General features: G+C 35.6%; 1 protein-coding gene across 3 annotated transcripts in view; it reads right to left on the minus strand.

The window, feature by feature from the left end:
• The window catches only part of ATP9B (ATPase phospholipid transporting 9B (putative)), a 169,112-nt gene that overhangs the window by 38,340 nt on the left and 111,470 nt on the right, over nucleotides 1-19,302 (minus strand). For all 3 annotated transcript variants that reach the window (XM_053974312.1, XM_053974302.1, XM_053974321.1), the window contains one exon: nucleotides 11,598-11,758. In XM_053974312.1, the coding sequence (XP_053830287.1) occupies nucleotides 11,598-11,758 (161 nt within the window). The remainder of the gene's footprint in view (nucleotides 1-11,597; nucleotides 11,759-19,302) is intronic.

Here is a 19,302-nt window from a genome sequence, read left to right on the forward strand (position 1 = left end):
TAGGCAAAGTGAAAATGATAACCATAAAAATAACACTAGAAGCTCTTTTTAGTATATCTGAAAAAAGAAAGATTTTAAACCTATGTGCACCGCAATTTTGGAACAAAGCTTTTTTTATGTGTTTGTAGAGTACATATCACAGGCTTCATCCCAGAATTTTAGAAGATATGCCAATACCAACAAATGCAGTATCATGTATTCTGCATGAGAAAGATTCCAACACTTTGTGAAGACTCTTGACTTAATTACATTACAACACTTATACAGAGGGGTAACATATAGCAAGAACAGATCACTATTCAAGTCACAGTTTTTATCTACTAAAAAAACCAAAGCACCACCTATGTTCTCTTTATGATGTGAAATTACAAATATTTTTGTACCTTTTCAAGTCACTGGTGTTTTTTTTTTTTAAAAAAAACAACCAACATTATTTCTTTAGGATAGTACAACTATATTTGTCAATTCCTCTTTCCCAACAAATCAATGCTATTTTTGTCCTTCCCAAAACGTAGCTAGAGAGGGTCTGTCATAAACGGAGGAAAGTGTGAACCAGTAAAATGCACCATTGTGATAGCATTTTGGCATGAAGTAATCTTTGGGTTGCTCGCTAACAGGAAATATGCAATTTGCAGCAAGTTTTACTGATTATACACAGAAGTCCAAAATCAAAAGTATGTTTTTCCAGTTCACTCTGTGTATTCATTTTTTAATATTTCCATGTCTTCATCATATAAGAACTAAGATGCAACTTGTATTTCCATGTTACAATAAAAAGTCTTCACTAATTTAATCACATTAATCTTCCCCATAATAAAATGCTCCAACACAAAACTCTATCCACCTTGTTCTAAACCATTCAAATGCTACTTTCCTCTGGCTATTCACCATGTTTATGCTGCCATGTCAGAGGAGCAGTTGTTGTAGATGTCGGTGAACCCAATGGGAAGAATGATGACGTCTAACTCCATTTCAGAAGGCTGAATGATTTATTTATTATAATTATGTTATAATACATTAATATGCTATATAAAAGAGGATACTAAATACTACATGCTACTTTCTCTAACTATCCTATCTCACTCACTCACAACTCGTGACCCTGTTCTCCAGAGTCCAGACACAGATGGATCCGATTGGCTGTCAGGCCCAAACTATCCACCATGGTACAACCAAGCGCTCACTCTGGGTAAACAATTCTCCAAACACATTCCACAAGAGAAAAACAAGGAGCAGAAATAGAAATTGTTTTCTCTTTCATTTCTCTCTGTGCACCTCAATAAAAAATCCTGAGAGAGAGAGAAATGTGCTTGCCACAAGCAGTGACTAAGAAAAAGGCATGTGTTGATTTCTCTTGACTCTGCTCTAACAGAAATACTGAAAACACAGGTAGGACAGTAGCTACGTGAACTACTGAGGTCACTTGGTCTGTTTAGCCTGGAGAAGGGGAGACTGAGGGGAGACCTCATCATAGTCTATAATTTGCTCATAGGGGAAGAGGAGGGGCAAACACTGATCTCTTCTCTGTGATGACCAGTGACAGGACCTGAGGTAACGGCCTGATTTGTGTAAGGGGATGTTTGAATATTAGAAAAAGGCTCTTCACCCAAAGGATGGTTGGTCACTAGCACAGGCTCCCCAAGGAAGCTGTCACAGCACCAAGCCTGACAGAGTTCAAGGTGGTTTGAACAATGCTCTCAGGCACATGGTGTGACTTACGGATGGTCCTGTGCAGGACCAGAAGATGGACTCGATGATCGTTATGAGTCCCTTCCAATTCAGCATATTCTGTGATTCTGCAAACTATTTGTACTAAGTTGCCAACACAAGAGTCCCAAGTTAAACAACAGGTTTACAGTAATGTAACTCTTAGAATTGTTCAAAGGTACATATCAAGGTCAAAATACTGCTAATGCACTTTGTAAGAGTCCTGACATCATCCTGACTTAACTGCATAACAAAAAGAGCAGCTACCAGGAGTTTTCATCTGTCCTCTTGGAATCACAGCAACAGATTGTGAATGTTACCTGAGGTAACAGTTCAGGGAAGAGTGAGTCACAATCTGCACTATCCCATAAAGAAGAGATGCATTTAATTAGAATTGTGAGAGGATCTGAAATTTTGACACACACTGAAAAAAAGTTTATTCTACGTCCCCTACCTCCTGAATTTGTATAGCAGAAGACAAAACATGTTACAGCAGAAAAGAAACATACATTTTAGATGGAAGATTTACCATTTATGATGGTATTTCATGCTTTAACTACATCTTATTTTCCCACCAAAATGGTCATCATTTGAAAATTACCCTTCTCTGTGGTGATATACCCCAATTAGTCCTGCAGTTTCCCTAACATTTCCCTAATTTCATCTGTCCTCAGTCATGCAAATATATGTAACAAAAGGACAGACAACAGAAGGCAGACTCTACAGATTCTTTGTACTGAAAATGCTACAATATAGTGAGAAAAATACTGTAAGTAACTTGTCTCACACTGGTTAACTACAGTTCTACCCTATCTTACTCAATCCAGAGCCAGTACTGTGCAAATTGCATTCTTATTATGCTTGTCTGTTAACTTTCAGAGTGAATATAAAGACCAAAGCAACACACCTCACACCTCACATTGAAACCGAAGGAACAGCAAGAGATTTACTCCTCTTAGGGATGTGAACCTGCTAGTTAGCCAGTCAAGTACAAAGGATGTCGTCTAACTTGACAAAAGAAACACAAGCACACTTAATTTATTTAAAAAACAGATGGACATTTGCTCTAGCCAGGAGCAAGTGGATTAACTGAATGATGAAAGCTGCTCACCATCCCACTTCAAAGAGGCATTTAAGCTATCTACCAAGACAGGAATTCTGAGATGGATACTCTATTTAAGCACTTCAGTCTCAGGTACATGGCACACGCACACAGACATCCACATGTCTGCTCTACCAATGGAGCTCTGCAGCTGTTCAGATATGAAAAACTGTGCTTCAGTAAGATAAAATCAGAAAAGTTTCTCAAAGCTGAAGTGCAGCAGGCATCTTTACTTGCAGCTTTTATAAGCATGAGTATCCCTTCATTTTGATGTTCTAAACACTCTATACATTTAACTATAATATACTTGAATATAATTTAAAGGTAAGAAAAAAAGAGAAAAGAAAGTAAGACTCCAACTTCTCTTGCTGAGCAGTGAGGAGAAATCCATATTTCAAAGCATTATGGCATTTTAGGAATTACTCTAGCTTTCCAGCATGCACTGCTAAGTAGAACAGAATGTACCCCCTTTATGCTGATGGACCTAATAGCTGGCACTGCTGGTCTATAGAGAAATAATGTCTCCCCAATGACTAGAACAGTCCAAGACAGCTTTCTGGCACACAGAAAGATATTGGGTACATGCTTGAATTGTTAAGATGAATAAAGAATTAAACAGGAATAAAAATGAGTGCCATAGATTAATTTTTTAGTATTAATTCTAAAAATTTGCACACTGTATCCTTCTCTGACTTCATGCTTTTTGTCTTAGAGGAAATTTTTATCTTTGAAATCCTTGTAGCTATTGCTTAGCACACTATGGAAACTGATGCTATACTAAAAATGCTGATGGCCTATTAATAGTGAATTTGCTTTTGAAACTAGAAACCTCTCCAACAGATCTTCACAGGAATGGATAAAAATACTTCACTGAAAATTACAAGAATTTTTACATAATAAAACAAGGAGACATTAAGCTTACTCAAAATAAAGCTACTTTCAGTGCCTGATAATATTAGCTATCATTTCTGATAATTTCTTTGCAGACTTTAGGAAACCTCATTTTATAACCAAAACATTTTAAATTCACCAGTTTTTAAATCCTTCACAATTTAATTCAATTAAACAAAGTCCAAACACATCAGTTATTCATGAAAACACACAGAACAGCATCCAATGTAGCATTAGCAACTGTTGCATTAGTAACACTAATTTTTAGCAAACCAATTAACATGCAATATTTAGGCAGAGTATGTTAATATAGGAATTTGAAGGCAGTTGCAGAGAATGAGCATATTTAGTAAACACAGTAATACAATTGTGTCTCCACCTCAGCACTAGTTACCCTAGAGCAGGCAATCCTAAGGCAATTTTTATCCAGCTTGGGGATTTATTCCATTAAGGGCCAGAGTTTCTCTCCAATTCAACTTCAGAACAAAAAAATAACACAACATTTCAGAATCCACACTGCATTTAACTACATGTTAAAAATGAATATTCCCTCAAAAACAACACCAGTGTTTTAGATTAAACACTCCTATTTACAGGACTTCTAAATTTCTTTTTTTTTTTTTTTTTTTTCACAAATTGTAATGATGTAAGGTCCTCTTCTAAAGGTGTCTGATTTGTTTTTGTTTTTTTTTTGTTTTTTTTTGGGGTTTTTTTTTTGTTTTTTTTTGTCAAAAGGACAAATTTGCCAATAAGCAAGGGCCTTCACTGAGAAAGTTTGGCAAATACATTTAGAAACTCCAGTAACATTCTACCATTCACAACTCAGTGAAAAGCAATCAAGACCTCATGAAGTTAGCAAGGACAATTTTGTGAACAAGGCGATATTGTGTAAAATAAAATTCAAGTATGATTTTGACTAAAAATTAGATGGTAGGTTTTTTTTCTAACTTCCTGAGCAGTTCTGTAATGTAAGAGTTTTGTAACTAAAACACCAGAGCACTGCCAAAACTCCAGATACAGTATGAGTACCCAAAGTGGTATCTACTTTTTAAAATAAATGAAGTAATTGAGATGCAGTCTTATTTTCAGGACTTCCTTCTCTGTGAAAATGATACTGAAGGTGATATTTGGGTCCCATTATTATCCAAAACTGTACAGAATCCCCTATGGCTACATCCCCTAACCTTCTTAACATATCCCTACTTGAAACAGCCATAAACTATACACTGATATATGCATTATTCAAACTGTAGAAAAAAATGGAATAGTTTTTAAATTACTGGTCAAGAAACAACTAAAAATATTTTCAATTCAACACACCTGGAAAGTTAAATCTTCACAGAAACTGATTTTTTGGAGGCTAGTAACTGATATTAACTAGCATTAAACAAATAAAAATAGAACAAAACAGAAGTTACTTCATTTAAGCACAATATTATATAAAAATCTAAGCGAATGAAAATCAACCTATAGGTCATCCTTTAATTTCTCCATCTCTCATATTTTATTTGACAAGGAAATGGGAATATAATATTCCTTTGTGCTTTGTCCACTATATATTTTTTTTATTTAGCTTTTTTTGCTATCTGTTTGGCACTCCCAAGAAGAGCCTCACAACTGTGTTTCTGTTTGCTTCATAACTGGTCTCACTACTTCTCTTGCACTAATTTTTCTAAATTTTGTCTATTATGTGAGCATATAAAAGAAAATTAAGGAAGGTACACATAGCATTTTGCATGAAACCCTGGGAGCGAATGCAACTTTAAAAGAGAACTCAACGCCACACATTTACGATTAAATATTTGTGGCAAAAAAATGTGTATCAACTCTGTATTGCTATAACGACTGTGATACATGCAGTTTTTTAAGGGCCAAATGCAACTCAGATACAGAAAATTACTTGTTGTAACATAGATAGAACTTAAAAATCTAGGAGGAAATCTAGGGAATAATTAATGAAAAAATTTATCTGTGAAGTTCTTACAGGCTTAAAACACAGAAGAATGCCAAAAAAAAAAAGACCCACATGTCAAACAAGCACCTTTGCTTGAGAGATATAGCATGGGCAGATCAGAGTGACAGTGATCGCTTCCTATGAAAAATGTTTCTTTGTTTTTATCACATTTATCAACTCAGATGCTGTCCTTCATTAGGCCTCTTATACCAATGTGACAATATTCATAGCGGAGGTCCAATACAAATAATATTTAAAATATGTTTTTTTGGGGTTTTTTTTTGTATATTCTACACAAATTCGGTATTACTTGCTGTAAAACCAGAAAAAAAAACTAGGAGCAAATAGGCAGTGTTGCAAGATTTGAAAGGAGGAAGATTTACTACAATAGATCAGTTCAAAAAATGATTTATTTTTTAGTCTGATTGTGCTCAGTGTTTTGCCCAGCCCTGTTTTATAAATATCTGTAATAATGATCTGGACTAGGGGATCTAGCTCCTCCTGAGTAAGTTTGTGGAGGACACCAAACTGGGTGGGAGTGTTGATCCACTGGAGGGAAGGAAGGACCTACAGAGAGGGGTTTGGACAGGCTGCGTCAATGGGCAGAAGCCAATTGTATGAGGGTCAGCAAAGCCAAGTGCCATGTCCTGCCCTTGGGCCACAACAACCCCAAGCAGCTCCACAGGCTGGGGAGAGACTGGCTAGAAAGCTGCTCAGCAGAAAAGGACCTGGAGGTGCTGGTTGGCTATTGTTGAACCTTAGCCAGCAGTGCCCAGGTGGCCAAGAAGGCCAATAGCCCTGGCCTGTATCAGTAATAGTGTGGCCAGCAGGGCCAGGGCAGCAATCGGCCCTGTACCTGGCACTGGTGGGGCCACACCTCAAATCCTGTGCTCTGCTTTGAGCCCCTCACTACAAGAATGACATTGAGGTGCTAGAGTTTGTCCAGAGAACAGCAACAAAGCTGGGGAAGGGTCTGGAGCACAAGTCCTATGAGGAGTAGCTGAGGGAGCTAGGGGTGTTTAGCCTGGAGAAAAGGAGGCTCAGGGGTGCCTGAAAGGAGGGTGTAGCCAGGTGGGGGTCAGTCTCAAGAGGAAACAGCATCATGTCACACCAGGGGAACTCTAGATTGTATATTAGGAAAAATTTCCTCACTAGAACTGTTGCCAAGCATTGGAACTAGCTGCCTAGGGAAGTGGTAGTGTCTATATCACTGGAGGAATTTTAAAAGACCCACAGATCGGACTAACTAGCACTTAGGGAAATGTTTTAGTGCTGGATTGGCAGCTCTGGATTAATAATAGTTGGACTTGATGATCTTAAAAGTCTCCTTTAATCTAAATAACTTTTTGATTCTCTGTTTTTTCTATGTAGCGTGAATATCAGACATTTTAAGAGAAGCACAAAGCTAGCTCAGGCAGTACAGCACCACACTGGACAGTGTAAGACAGTCTTAGCACAAGAGAGACACACCTTAACTTCTGCTGCAAAATTAATTAGTAAAATGTCATGAAGCATCACATAATGTTTTTCAGTCTTTATAGAGATTGCGTTATATGGCATTAAAGCACAATACACTAAATGTGTATTAAATCACTTGCTTAAGCCACTTCATAAGCAGCTCTTTAGCTCTTCCACACTGAAACCTTTGCATCATATATCTAATATATACTCTGTCTCTCTGTGTGAGACATCACATAATGATACTCTCACATCTATAGATTATACAGATTAGAGCTTCAACACAGCAGAAACTACAGCATGACTGAAAGCAGCATGGCTGCTTGCTGCTGTTAGACAGTCTGCATAGGTGTGAGTTCCCTGAATTTCAAGAAAACACAGAAATTCATATCTGTATGATCTGGGATTTGAGGGGCTATTAATGAATTCCAGACATAAGACCTCCTAGCAGTGTTTTCCTCACTGCCCCTGAGAACAGACTGAGATAATTTGAAGGATTTAAGTCCTTCTCTTAAAGACCCCCAAAAAAACCCAGCCAGAAACCATGTAGTGCCCCAAAACTTTACTACTTAAGTGCAAGGCAGCTCCTTCCAGTCATTTGGGACAGCTTCTTTCGGCAGAACAGCTCAATGACAAGGAGCGTTGGGGTGTACAAAGGAAAGGACAAGAGATATTTCAACTTCTGTTCACACTAAAACTAAAGGATCCTTCTAAAACGATGGCTGATTAAGCCCCTGTCAATCCAGCTTTAAATTGCTATTAGATATAGAGCTTGGGTGATACACGTTTTTAACAGATCCCCAGTCAATATCTTATAGTTTTGTGGTAAATCTTCTACAGTTCTTAACAGCTAAGCAGAAGCACATACAACTACAATACTCACACATCTGTATGTGTGAGGCAGCAATTTCACCAAACATTGTTTGGCTAATTATCTTGAAAAACTTTCCTGGCTATATTATTTAGTTATTTATTTATTTTTTTAAAACAAAACCCAAACATACAGAAGACCTTAACACAAAGTGCAACTCACTTTGTCTTTCAAGGTGGTGAAGAAGACTGGACAATGAAATAACAAAGTCCACTGGCGATGGAGGGGATCCAGTTTGTGGGGCAGTGTGATCACTAAGTCTTTTCTTTGGCTGGGCTTTCTGAACCATTTGCTACAATAGCTCAAGTGAGCTGATAAAGACATGTTAGTACTCAAGGCTGGGGAAAAGAACAGAATAATTTTGTGACAAGGCTCTCTAACAGCCTTAACATCTTTCCTACACCCATATACACAAACATTGGAATTTTCATCTTAGTAGTAGCTGGTATCTTGCATCCTATACTGATTAAAACCTCTTCTATTCTCTTGCACTTAAAATTCAAAAATCTTCCCCCACCCCAGCTGTTCTGACCCTTGTCATTCAGAAAACAGACAATCCAAAAATACAAGTTATTCAACAAAAGCACCTTATTAAAAAAATAAAGGTGCCATCACAGACTTAAGAACTTCCACACTGGTATCACAAAGAGCAGCGGCATGGACATACTTGAGGATTTTTAGAGCCAACTAGAAAAAAAGACTAAAAATGCTAAGGAACATGGAAAAACTCAGATAATGGGTGAAGATAATCACAGAGAAATTTACTTTGTTTTGGACAGTCTGTCAAGGACTTGCTTTATATCCTCTTTCTCTGATAAATCTTAAGAAATTAAAATAGCTTGACTTCTTAGGGCAGCAGATTGCCTATGGAGGCTCCCTGGGCTATGGTTTCTCCATATGGAAAAAGAAAACATCAATGACATCAACACTTTAAAGGGCCAAATGTTTCTGGGGGTTTGGGGCTGTTCAAAACATTTTGTGCCTAATGACTCTAACTTACAAACAGTTTAGAGATGGACTAAGCTTTTGTTATCTGTTTATTACTACTTTTTCTCCATTTTTCTTGATTCCTCGTACATCACAGACTGTGTGCAATGTTGGAGGCTGATTTTTGGGAGGTGAGGGGTGGGTAAGTGTTGCTTATTGGGGTGGTTTTTATTTTGCTGTGCTGTTGGGTCTTTTTTACAGTTGTTTTATGTTTATACTTAAGTCTTACATGCCCCACAGTAATACCTTGCACAAAGTGAAGCAACACTTGGCTAGATCTAGACAAGTACTTAGGATGCAGCTGAAACACAAGGAAGTAGCTTCTTTCTGAAGCATCTGCAAAGTTCCTCTTCCTATTAATTATAGGAGAGGCTGCATAGAGATCAGTTAAATTCTACTAACTCTATCATCGTCTTCCTGATGATCTTCACCAAAAACATCTAGCCATGAAAAACTATTTTTATTGCATACCTAGAAGTTCCCTTGCTCTGCAAACAAAAAGCCAAACAGAACTGCAAAAAAGCTCCACAATTAAGAAACTTCCTGAATTCTCTGAAACTATCAAGCAACACATTTCATGTATGCCTGAGTCCAGCTATGCTTTGCCTCTATCAGTGAATCCTAATCTCTGACGTTTCATTTATGTCTGTAATTTCATTATTTCCCCCACATAGCTATTTTAAAAATAATGGGAAGATACAACACCTGGGGCTTCAATGTAATTTGTTTTGTAATTTTCATCTTTGAGAGTTTACACTCAAATACAGCCTAAAAATTAAGTTATTCCCATGCCTAACATACAAAAGAGAGGAAGGGAAATGTAGTCAAATTTGAACACCAGCATGATTGAGTTGTTCATCTTGCTGACAGTGTGGGAAGCAACCCTGTATTTATGAAGATTCGGGTTGAAGAAAATTTGGTAGAGAAACAGATAAATCTCTAGGGAGGAAAGCATTCTGTGATAAATTCCTGTCTGATGAACTAAACCAACCATATTCCCTAATATTTTTAGTTTTTATATTATCTCTCACAAACAATTGTAAATTGGATTAGATGCATGCTAGAAATTATTTTTGGAGAAAAGCTATTCCACACATCCACTAAAGAACTCTTACATTGAAAATGAGCTGCCCAGTGAACATGTTTTTTCAATGGCATATGTTGAGCTTTCAATACAGAGTAAAATTTACTTACTACACCCCTATGGCCTTAATCCTCTTGCATCCAGTAACAAAGACATTAAAATGGTTAGAAGTTATCCTTTAGTTAGAAGTGATCCTTTATATCCTTAGCTCTTTTTTCCCCTCCCCTGGAGGTTTTAAAGGGCATCTCTGAGTAAAACATAGACTTAACCATTTCAATGGAGGCCTTTTTGCCTATTCACATGGATAAATTGTTTAATACTCAGTAACTGAGTGTGTAGGGGGGGATGGCAACATGATTGAACAGCATCATTCAAGCAGTAAAGGAGTTATGACAGCGACAGTGTTTAGAAAGATGTCCCAAAATTGTGGTTCCAACTGATTTGCCAGAACCTTGTTCTTCAACTTCCCAGAATCAGTTTCTCTTGCAACACAAAAGTACTATAAAAATAAAGTCCATTAAGTTATAAAATGTTAAGACTGAGGCTTCCTGAATATCCCATTGGTCAAATATGATATAACTTCCTTCACACAGACGTGTACTTTAAAAATGTGATCACAGTAACGTGTAAGTAATGTAAGCTTAGATTAAAAGGCCTAATGAAATCCTCCTGTTATTTTTCTTTTCTTTACTATGTGAACTTAAATATTGTGTGCATGCCTGAGGTGACAGGTCTTAAATCTAGCTACAGTTTAGATGCTGCTAACTCTGGCTGATCACTGGGCTTACTGAATGATGTATTTCAAACTGAACAGTTCTAAAGAGGATCTAAAATTAACAATTACCTTAATCTAAACATTGAGTATTTTAACAGGAAACAGTATTTCAATTCTGCAAAGGCAATACCTATGCAAAGAAAATAATTCAGTTCAGAGGGAGTGTTCTCATTTCTGTGTCCACAGAAGACTTGATTACACACATGGATATTATTTCGTGTTCCAGTTTATCTGCAATTTGAATATACAGTACTCATGCTTAATGAATTAATTAATTCAGGGAAAGTCTCTACTTGGTTACACGTTAAAACTCCTCTCATTGTAAAAGAGCACTTACATTATTCAGCCATCCAATTTAAATTAATCATTATTGGGGTAAAACGTCTGTGTTTTAACCAGAGAAACTGAACATTTTTAGCATTTAAGGCATGAAAAATAAAATTCCACAATGCGTCTAGCAGTTCATTCAACTGCATGCTTCCTGAAACCTCTTCCTCATATACCTTGTATCCTTATTAATACATTTATGCTAGCAAAGGATTAGATATCCTGATTACTCCAGCAAGACGAACATTATACAAAAAAAAAATACAACAGTATTGCTTTCTGTATAGTGATCCTTCAAGAATCAGCAAATTTGTTGGCACCTTCTCCTTCAGCTTCTTGATAAGATCAATTTCCTTTGCAATGAGAAGCAAGTATAAATTTCAATTAAGCCACATGTAGTGAAATTAGGCAACTGTATTTTGTTTTCATTCTTATACATACCTGATTGGGATGATATAGGAAAACAGGAGGAGGAACCGGAAAAGGTTGCGATACCATGGGCCTACAAATCCTTGCAAAGTTACCATAACAACTGATAGTGCAACTAAAGCCAAAAACAGGGCTTTGGTCAGTTGATTCAGCTCCAGGTCCAGCAAGCCAACCTGGAGGAAGAAAAAGAAATCAAGTTAGTCAGTAGTTTTTCTTAAATTTATGCTTCTGCAGTGCAAACAATTAACGATTGTTTGCTTTGGTTATTCCTACCTATTAAAAATCCATGCACTTAACAATTAACATGCACATAACAATTAACTGAACTTTGATAATTGCATTGATTGTTATTCCTATTTGTACATTTGCTTCCACACAAAAGATTTTCCCTGGTTTTGTGGCAATAATAATTCCCAGAACCAATGTGAATTGTCCCAGAAAAGTTTTTGGAATACCTTCAAGTCTGACACATCCCTTCTCCACTCCTTGTTCTAGGACAGGAACACAGAAGGGCAAGGAGAAAGGATAATTACAGATGAACAAGTGAGCGGGGACAATTTTCTTCTGTCATGCATGCAGCAAAAATACTGGCATGGTGTATTATATTTGTAGGGAGCTCATTGACTGCTAGAAGATCAAATACTTGTTAGATTCAAGAACCAGCAGGCACAAGTCGCAGTGCACTTGTCACACGAAAAAGAAGTCACAGCTTCTTATTTGTGTGACAAGTGCACTGCAACTTGTCACTATGCTCTCATCTCACTCTGTAGATCTGAACCTATGCCACAGAAATGACTTTTAACTGTATAAAGCTTTCACTTATCCAACATAATAATAAAAACATCAAGTAAAATATCAATTTTTAAATGAATATAGTGAAAGAGCTTCAGCTTCACATGAATAAAAAGGTATTTAATTTAGAAACATTTTAAGTAAAACAATATGAGAAGCTATCTTTCATCCACTGTTTCTCATGAAAAAACATATTTAAGCTATGTAGCTGAGACTCTCACCATTTCAATAATGTATGATGTAAGCTAGGGTATTTATACTCCACTTTTTGGGATGCTCTAGTAGTCAGTAAAATATGTGGGAAAATTATGTCAGGAAGAGTTTCCTAGGCCACATCAGAGATGCCCCTTTTATCTCCAAGTCTTGCCAGTAAGACCAGTAAAACATAACACTTCCTTAGATAACAAACAGTCTGCAAAAGAAGCACTTTAAATATAGTTCTTAAAAATTCCAGCAATCTTGCTTACACATGGGCTATCCCTTCCCTAGAGAACCAGGCAGCTGAAGACCACAGCGGTTGATTTATCAGCTGCATTTAAAAAGCAGCACAACGAGGACAAATATCTTGCAATTTCCGCTGCTTCAACTACTACATAGTTTATGCTTGAATTATTGAGAAAAATAGGTTTTTTGGATTAAAATGAAGAAAAATGAAGCCAGGGAAGTAGAGCATGTTTCAAAGCCCAGATCTTTTTGCGTTGACAAAGGCAGCCTAAGTTTCAGGCCTCGCTGAGGATCAGATGAAGTCATTATTCATTCAGTCAGGGAAAAAAGACTCAATTACCTCAACCTAAAGATGCTATCAATGAATGCAAAGTGCATATTTTACTCTATTCATCCAAATCCCATTAAAAAGTGAAAGGAATGATTTAATCTGGCCTTCTAGAGTTGGTCTTTTTTTGTAATAAAATAAAGAATCACTGTCTTGCAATATGCATAACTACTACCTCACACTTTTTTTTCCCCTGCATCATCGTAGTGAAAGCCTATCTCTCCTCTCTCCACCCCCCATAAAAAAACCCACCCCAGAACAGAAATGAATCAAGAGCTTCTTTGGAAAGAATGCCACTTTTAGGACAGAAACATTAAATTTAGTCCACTGCACACTGATATGAAGCTAACTCAAAGCATTAATACCTTTCTAAATGATGAAGACAGATGTGAATTTAAGATTGGGACCCAATAAAAATGTGTTTGGAGAGGTATTATGACAATAAAAAGTTGATGCTGAAAAACTTTTCACATTATAAATCTTTTGCTCAAGAACCCTTGATTTACTACTAATAATGCCATTCTTTTTAATATAGATCATACTATTTGCCATAGTAAATTTTAATATTTTTATTTACTACAGTAAGTGAGGGCAATTGAAAAATTCTACTTAAGAAGGCACACAAAGAAAGTAAGTTTTAATTGAAATGTATTCTCCATTTCTCAAAAACTAGTTACTCCAATGTACTAAAAGATACTTAATTAGTTTAATTCTGTGCCTTTCCACATAAACAATTTCTGCAGTTGACTAATGAAACACTGTTGAACTATCCAGATAAATTTCATGTAGAAATTCACTAACATTCTCTAAAACTCATTTGAATATTGGAAAAGTGGATAAACTCCATTTTAACTAGGCTGTGATTTTATCAAGGCATTTGCAAAATATGCCATCTTACAAAAGCTATTTCTTTTCTTTGGAAAATAGTAACTAGAATAACTATGAAAATAATAGAAATAGATTAATTAAGAATTGGAGTAATTTTACATGTTTATTGCTACTTCCCATATTACTAAAACAAATTTTCTTCTACTTGTCATAATATTTGTTCTATTTGAAACAACAAAATTAAACACACCACTAGAAATTTTAATATCCAAGGGAAAATTTGTATGTAATGTCTAAGAAAACCACAATAGTTTTGCAAAGGGGCTGCTCTACGATAATGAAAATGAACACAATAATTGCCTGTATAATTTAAAATGCTACTAATAGCAACAACCACAAATCCATTTAGCTCCTCTTTAATTTATGCACAGAGCTTTAAATAGCTAATGGTTCTCAATAAAGTAATGGCTTACGCCATCAATTGTCTGTTTGCATGGTAAATAAGCTGACAAGTTTTTCAAATATTTCATATTTGAATGAGGGAATGATTCAATGATTCTACACTTTACATTTTGGGCCACAAGGTATAATTCATTGTCTTGTAAGAAAAATCTTAATTTAATTAAAAAGCTGAAAAAAAAAAAAAACCAAACCTGAAATTAAAAAGTTGAAATATATCTGAAGAACAATATTGCTGTTCCTACCCTAGATGCTTAAGTTTTAGGAAAGATTATCTTCTGAAGCTATTATTGTAGCAATGGAACAATTCTTCTAGCACTATAAAATGTATATTACTTTGAAAATAAGAACTTTAAAATGCTAGAATACTGAAATGCAAAATTTGATAATTAAATGTTATAAAATCACAAAGATTTTTCAAAATGGTCTAGTGCAGCCATTTTTTATTCAATTACAGTTTAAAGTGCATTAGAAATAATTGCTCACAAATAGCCTTTAAGTGCCCTACTTTAATACTATTGAAGCATTAAGGCACAGTCTTAGGACAGACTTCCCCCTGCAACCAAATTCCTTCACAAAGGTAATTATATTCCAGTAATCAGCCTGGTTCTGCACTGCCAATCACTACATTGACTACAATGAAATTTCATGGTATGCATGTTTGAGAGGGACTTGGGTTTTAATTTGCACCATAAACATAAAAAAATTCTTTCCTATTCTTAATACATACTCTGAAATTAATTTATTAAGCCTTGAATACCAGTATATTATATGTTTCCACTAATTGTAGCCTACACTTAGATGTAAAAGGTATGTAACAATAAATATTTTAAAATACTAAAATTCAAATAATACATCTTTCAGCTGCAGGGTGACAAAATCAAGGTTTGCCTAACAAAAATGATTAGTAGCATTCCATCATTTATAAAAAGAATTATATAGATTATACTATACAGTCAGCTGCATTTATCCAAACCCCCATGACTTTCTTCAATAATCTGTTAAACCCTCCCTCTATAGTCCCTAGAAATAACAGGTTACTAATTTGTGTTTAAAGGCTTAATAAAGTGACACATCCTTATCTATCTACCTTAATCTTTGACACTAAAACCACAAAGAGCAACTTTGGAATCTGTAAATGTTTCCTCTTTCTTAAGTCTCCTAATTTGCATGATTCAAAGTCTTGACTGCTCAGCAATCCAGGTAATCACATTAAGATGATATAACTATAAATCAAAACAAGTAAATTGAGGTTTAGCAAGCATCTTGCCTTAATTCCCTCTACTCATGCAATGGTCTGCACAAATATGTTTCTCTACAAACCTGACCCGGGTAATGCCAAACCTACCAAATCTTGCATACAGTATGGTACACTGTTTAATCAGTATCTTTCTCATTCTTTTAATCAGTAGAACCAAAGGTGGGAAAAGCAAAGAAAACACAAAAATATCTACAGCAACCATTTAGTAAAAAAAGTCACCTATCCCCGCTTTTTTTAATATAAATTTTCAAACACAGTCTCATCACTGGTTTAGTTGCAAGAGCAACAATGAAACCTTGAAAATATTTTCTGAATTACTAAAAACCTTTTACAAGTTTTATTCATTTTAGAATTGAGCAATAATGCAGGGGGAAGATTGGTCTACTTAAGTTCATAAAACAGAAATAAACTTTATTTAGCCCACTCCACTTGACTTATGCAGAAGTAATTACCATAAAATAGTTCATTTGATTCCAGTAACATTTTCTGTCTTACCTTTGGCAAAAGAAAATATGTATCCTTCATAAAAAATATCCAACACGCAACCAAACCTTTGAGCAAACTGAAATATTTGGTATCATGTTAATACTGCAGTTTTATGGAACTGAATTATGTCATTTCTACACTGATTTCAACAAATAATTTCATATATTTAATGTTAATTTTATCCCCAAAGAAACAAATTACAATTACTTCTCTGTATTCTTACATAAATCAGTCCGCCTCCAGCGCATAAGCATTGAAAACAGCAGAAATTTTAGAATTCAAGAAGAAATACAGTTCATTGCCCAATGAAAGAGAAGCTAAAGTACATTTTGGTAGTGTTTTGATGCATATTCAAAACCAGAGGTTTAACTGCTCATAAAAGCAGAATACTATTATCATGTTTTGAAATTACCCTTCTGACTTGCCTGGCTTTACTTTAACAGAGTATTCATAAATGAATATTTATGGGTTTTGAAATAAAATAATCACTTTGGAGGCAGAATTCCCTTCTGTAAATAGAAATATCTATCATTCTAAAAGAAAAAGAAAAAGAAAGAAAAAGAAAAAGAAAAAGAAAAAGAAAAAGAAAAAGAAAAAGAAAAAGAAAAAGAAAAAGAAAAAGAAAGACTCACACCATTCTTTCTACCTCTGCCTAATTTATTCATTCATTTTATATTGTTGCCTTTTCCAGACTCAACATCATCTGAGTCTGGATACTCAAATTGAAGCTCGAGAGTCCTCTCCAGGATTTTAGAGGTGCTTAGCTCTCTATAGTTGTCTACTGCAATAAAAACTCTAAGTGAGCTATTTCCACAACCACACTTTGGTAGGGCTCAATTGTTTGAAGTAAGGCACTCGTTTTGTCTAATGCTAGTCACAGATTTCATAACCTTCCTAAGTGTGTCTTCTTTTTCAGTTGTATCCTGGTTTACCTGAATGCCAACGATTTAGTATTTTTGTAGTAAAACATACTGTTTCAAATGATCGCAATGACAGAAACTGAACACGACTCATTCTTAATATCCTTCTGACCATTAATCTGGCTTTCATTAACATTTTTGCGGTTTGATAAACTACAGTACTGTCTTTAAATATTCTTCAGTCTGATGTTTGTTCTTAGAAAGAGTCTTTACGTAGAGCAACGAAGCCAAGCCCTGGATATTTGGCTTTTGCTCCGGTCTGCCCGAAGGCGGAAGGGGAGGCTGGGGCGGGCAGCGCTGCCATGCGCGCTTTGGTCAGCAGAGGGCGCCCGCGCCCGTCTGTGCTGCACCGCGCCTCCCCCGGTACCCGCCGCGTTCGGCGAGAAACGCTCGGAGTCAATTACTCGGCTTTGACACTTCAGATTGTGCACTCAGACTGTTCTATTTCCTCCTTAGCGAAACGCTACACTTCGTACACCTTTACACAGTCACAGTCTGACACCTTAAGGCAGCAGCAGTCAGATGCTGTGGGAACATATGTTCTCGAACTTCGCTACGTAATTTGTCACGAACGCGAATGATTAGAACGTTATAGAGAACGTTAAGAAATCGAAAAGCTTAACAGCCCCTTGAATTCCGGTATCCATACAGGGACTGTGCTGCATTACATACTGTCCCCCTATTAAAAGCTACCAGTTGAAAACATTTTCTCAAGACCACCAATCAATTTAGAATAATTGCTTCAGTAATCTAAGATAGCCAGTCATACTGGAAACTTCAACAACCTTCACACAGTGAAACTCTAATTCATCTTTTTTCTTTTTTTTTTTTTTTTTTTCAATTTGAAAAAATCTAGGTACATAGCACAAAAGATATTTAGAGTTTCTAAGCACTTGAAATCCTCCTTATATCTGATCAATATTGCTAAGACTTGGAATTCTCAGGGGTGGGGGAAGAGCAGGATTTAAAGGTGCTTGATTTTACACTGATTTTTATCTTCAGATTATATTTCATATGCACCTTTTACATCTTCAGATTCATATCTGATATGTACCTTTTACATGTGCTTGTTATATCTTCTTTAAGCTTGGTCATCATCAGCTTCAACTCAAGACTTTTCTACAGATGCTGTCATGTAATCAGGTCTTTCAAGGGTCAGAATACAGAATAAGCAGCCTTACACACTATGCACTATTATTAAAACACACTTAATGGAGATGGCATTTTTTCAAATCTGAATAGGTTAAAAAAACATGATTTACTTTCTCACATATTAAGATAATTAGCAGTACCAAAATAACTGCAAAATTAGCACAGGGAAAACTAGTTCCAAAACTTTGTGTAAAATTTGCATATATAAAAATAAATAAATAAATGCAAAAATTTGAGATATATGTAAAAAAAATAAATAGCTCAGTAACAGGTACTAGTTTCTTCATGAAAAAACAATTACAAAAAGGACCTAACAAATTGACAACAACAGCTAGCTCTTTCATTTGCATAAATTTTGGGAATAGTAATATATCTACACTTCAGACCATGCAGCTGACTGGTCTAAATAATGTTTTCAAATAGAAAACTGCACAAATGTAGTATTTTCATAGTAGGGATTGAATCTGTGGGTTTTACATATGACACAGTATGTTTAATAATATTTCATAAATGGTATGAGAACCTTACAGCTTTTTCAAAGACATCTTTGAAATTGAATACCGGAAAATGTACACCTACAGAAATCCAACATTTCCTTACTCCACATTCAAAATAAGGTGTTAATAATTCATCTCCTCATAGACTATCTAGATTAAGCTATCAGCAGAGATTATTACATTTTGTAATGAGTTTAATCTCACACAGGGCTGGGGTAAGAGAGGTCAGAGCTAAGGTTATCAAAACACATGTCAATTTTTCCATTAAGAATATAATTAAATAAGTGAAGCCAAGAACCCAGAAAGTCTAAGCTTATTTTAAAATTTCACAATTGCATTTTATTGCAAACTGAAAGTAAGCTTAAAGACAGTTGAAAGGATATGTTTTCCTTCCATCTTACTCGAGTTTAAATTCAGAGGTGCATTTTTAAAATTTCTTTCTAGGTAAATTACATACATTTTATTTTATTACACCTTGTTATTTTAAAAGTTAATGAAAGTTGGAAAAAAACTTCAATGAGAAACACTGATATATTATGTTGGTGCTTAT

Source organism: Vidua macroura, chromosome 1 (assembly GCF_024509145.1).
Source record: "Vidua macroura isolate BioBank_ID:100142 chromosome 1, ASM2450914v1, whole genome shotgun sequence".
NCBI classification, from domain to species: Eukaryota; Metazoa; Chordata; class Aves; order Passeriformes; family Viduidae; genus Vidua; species Vidua macroura.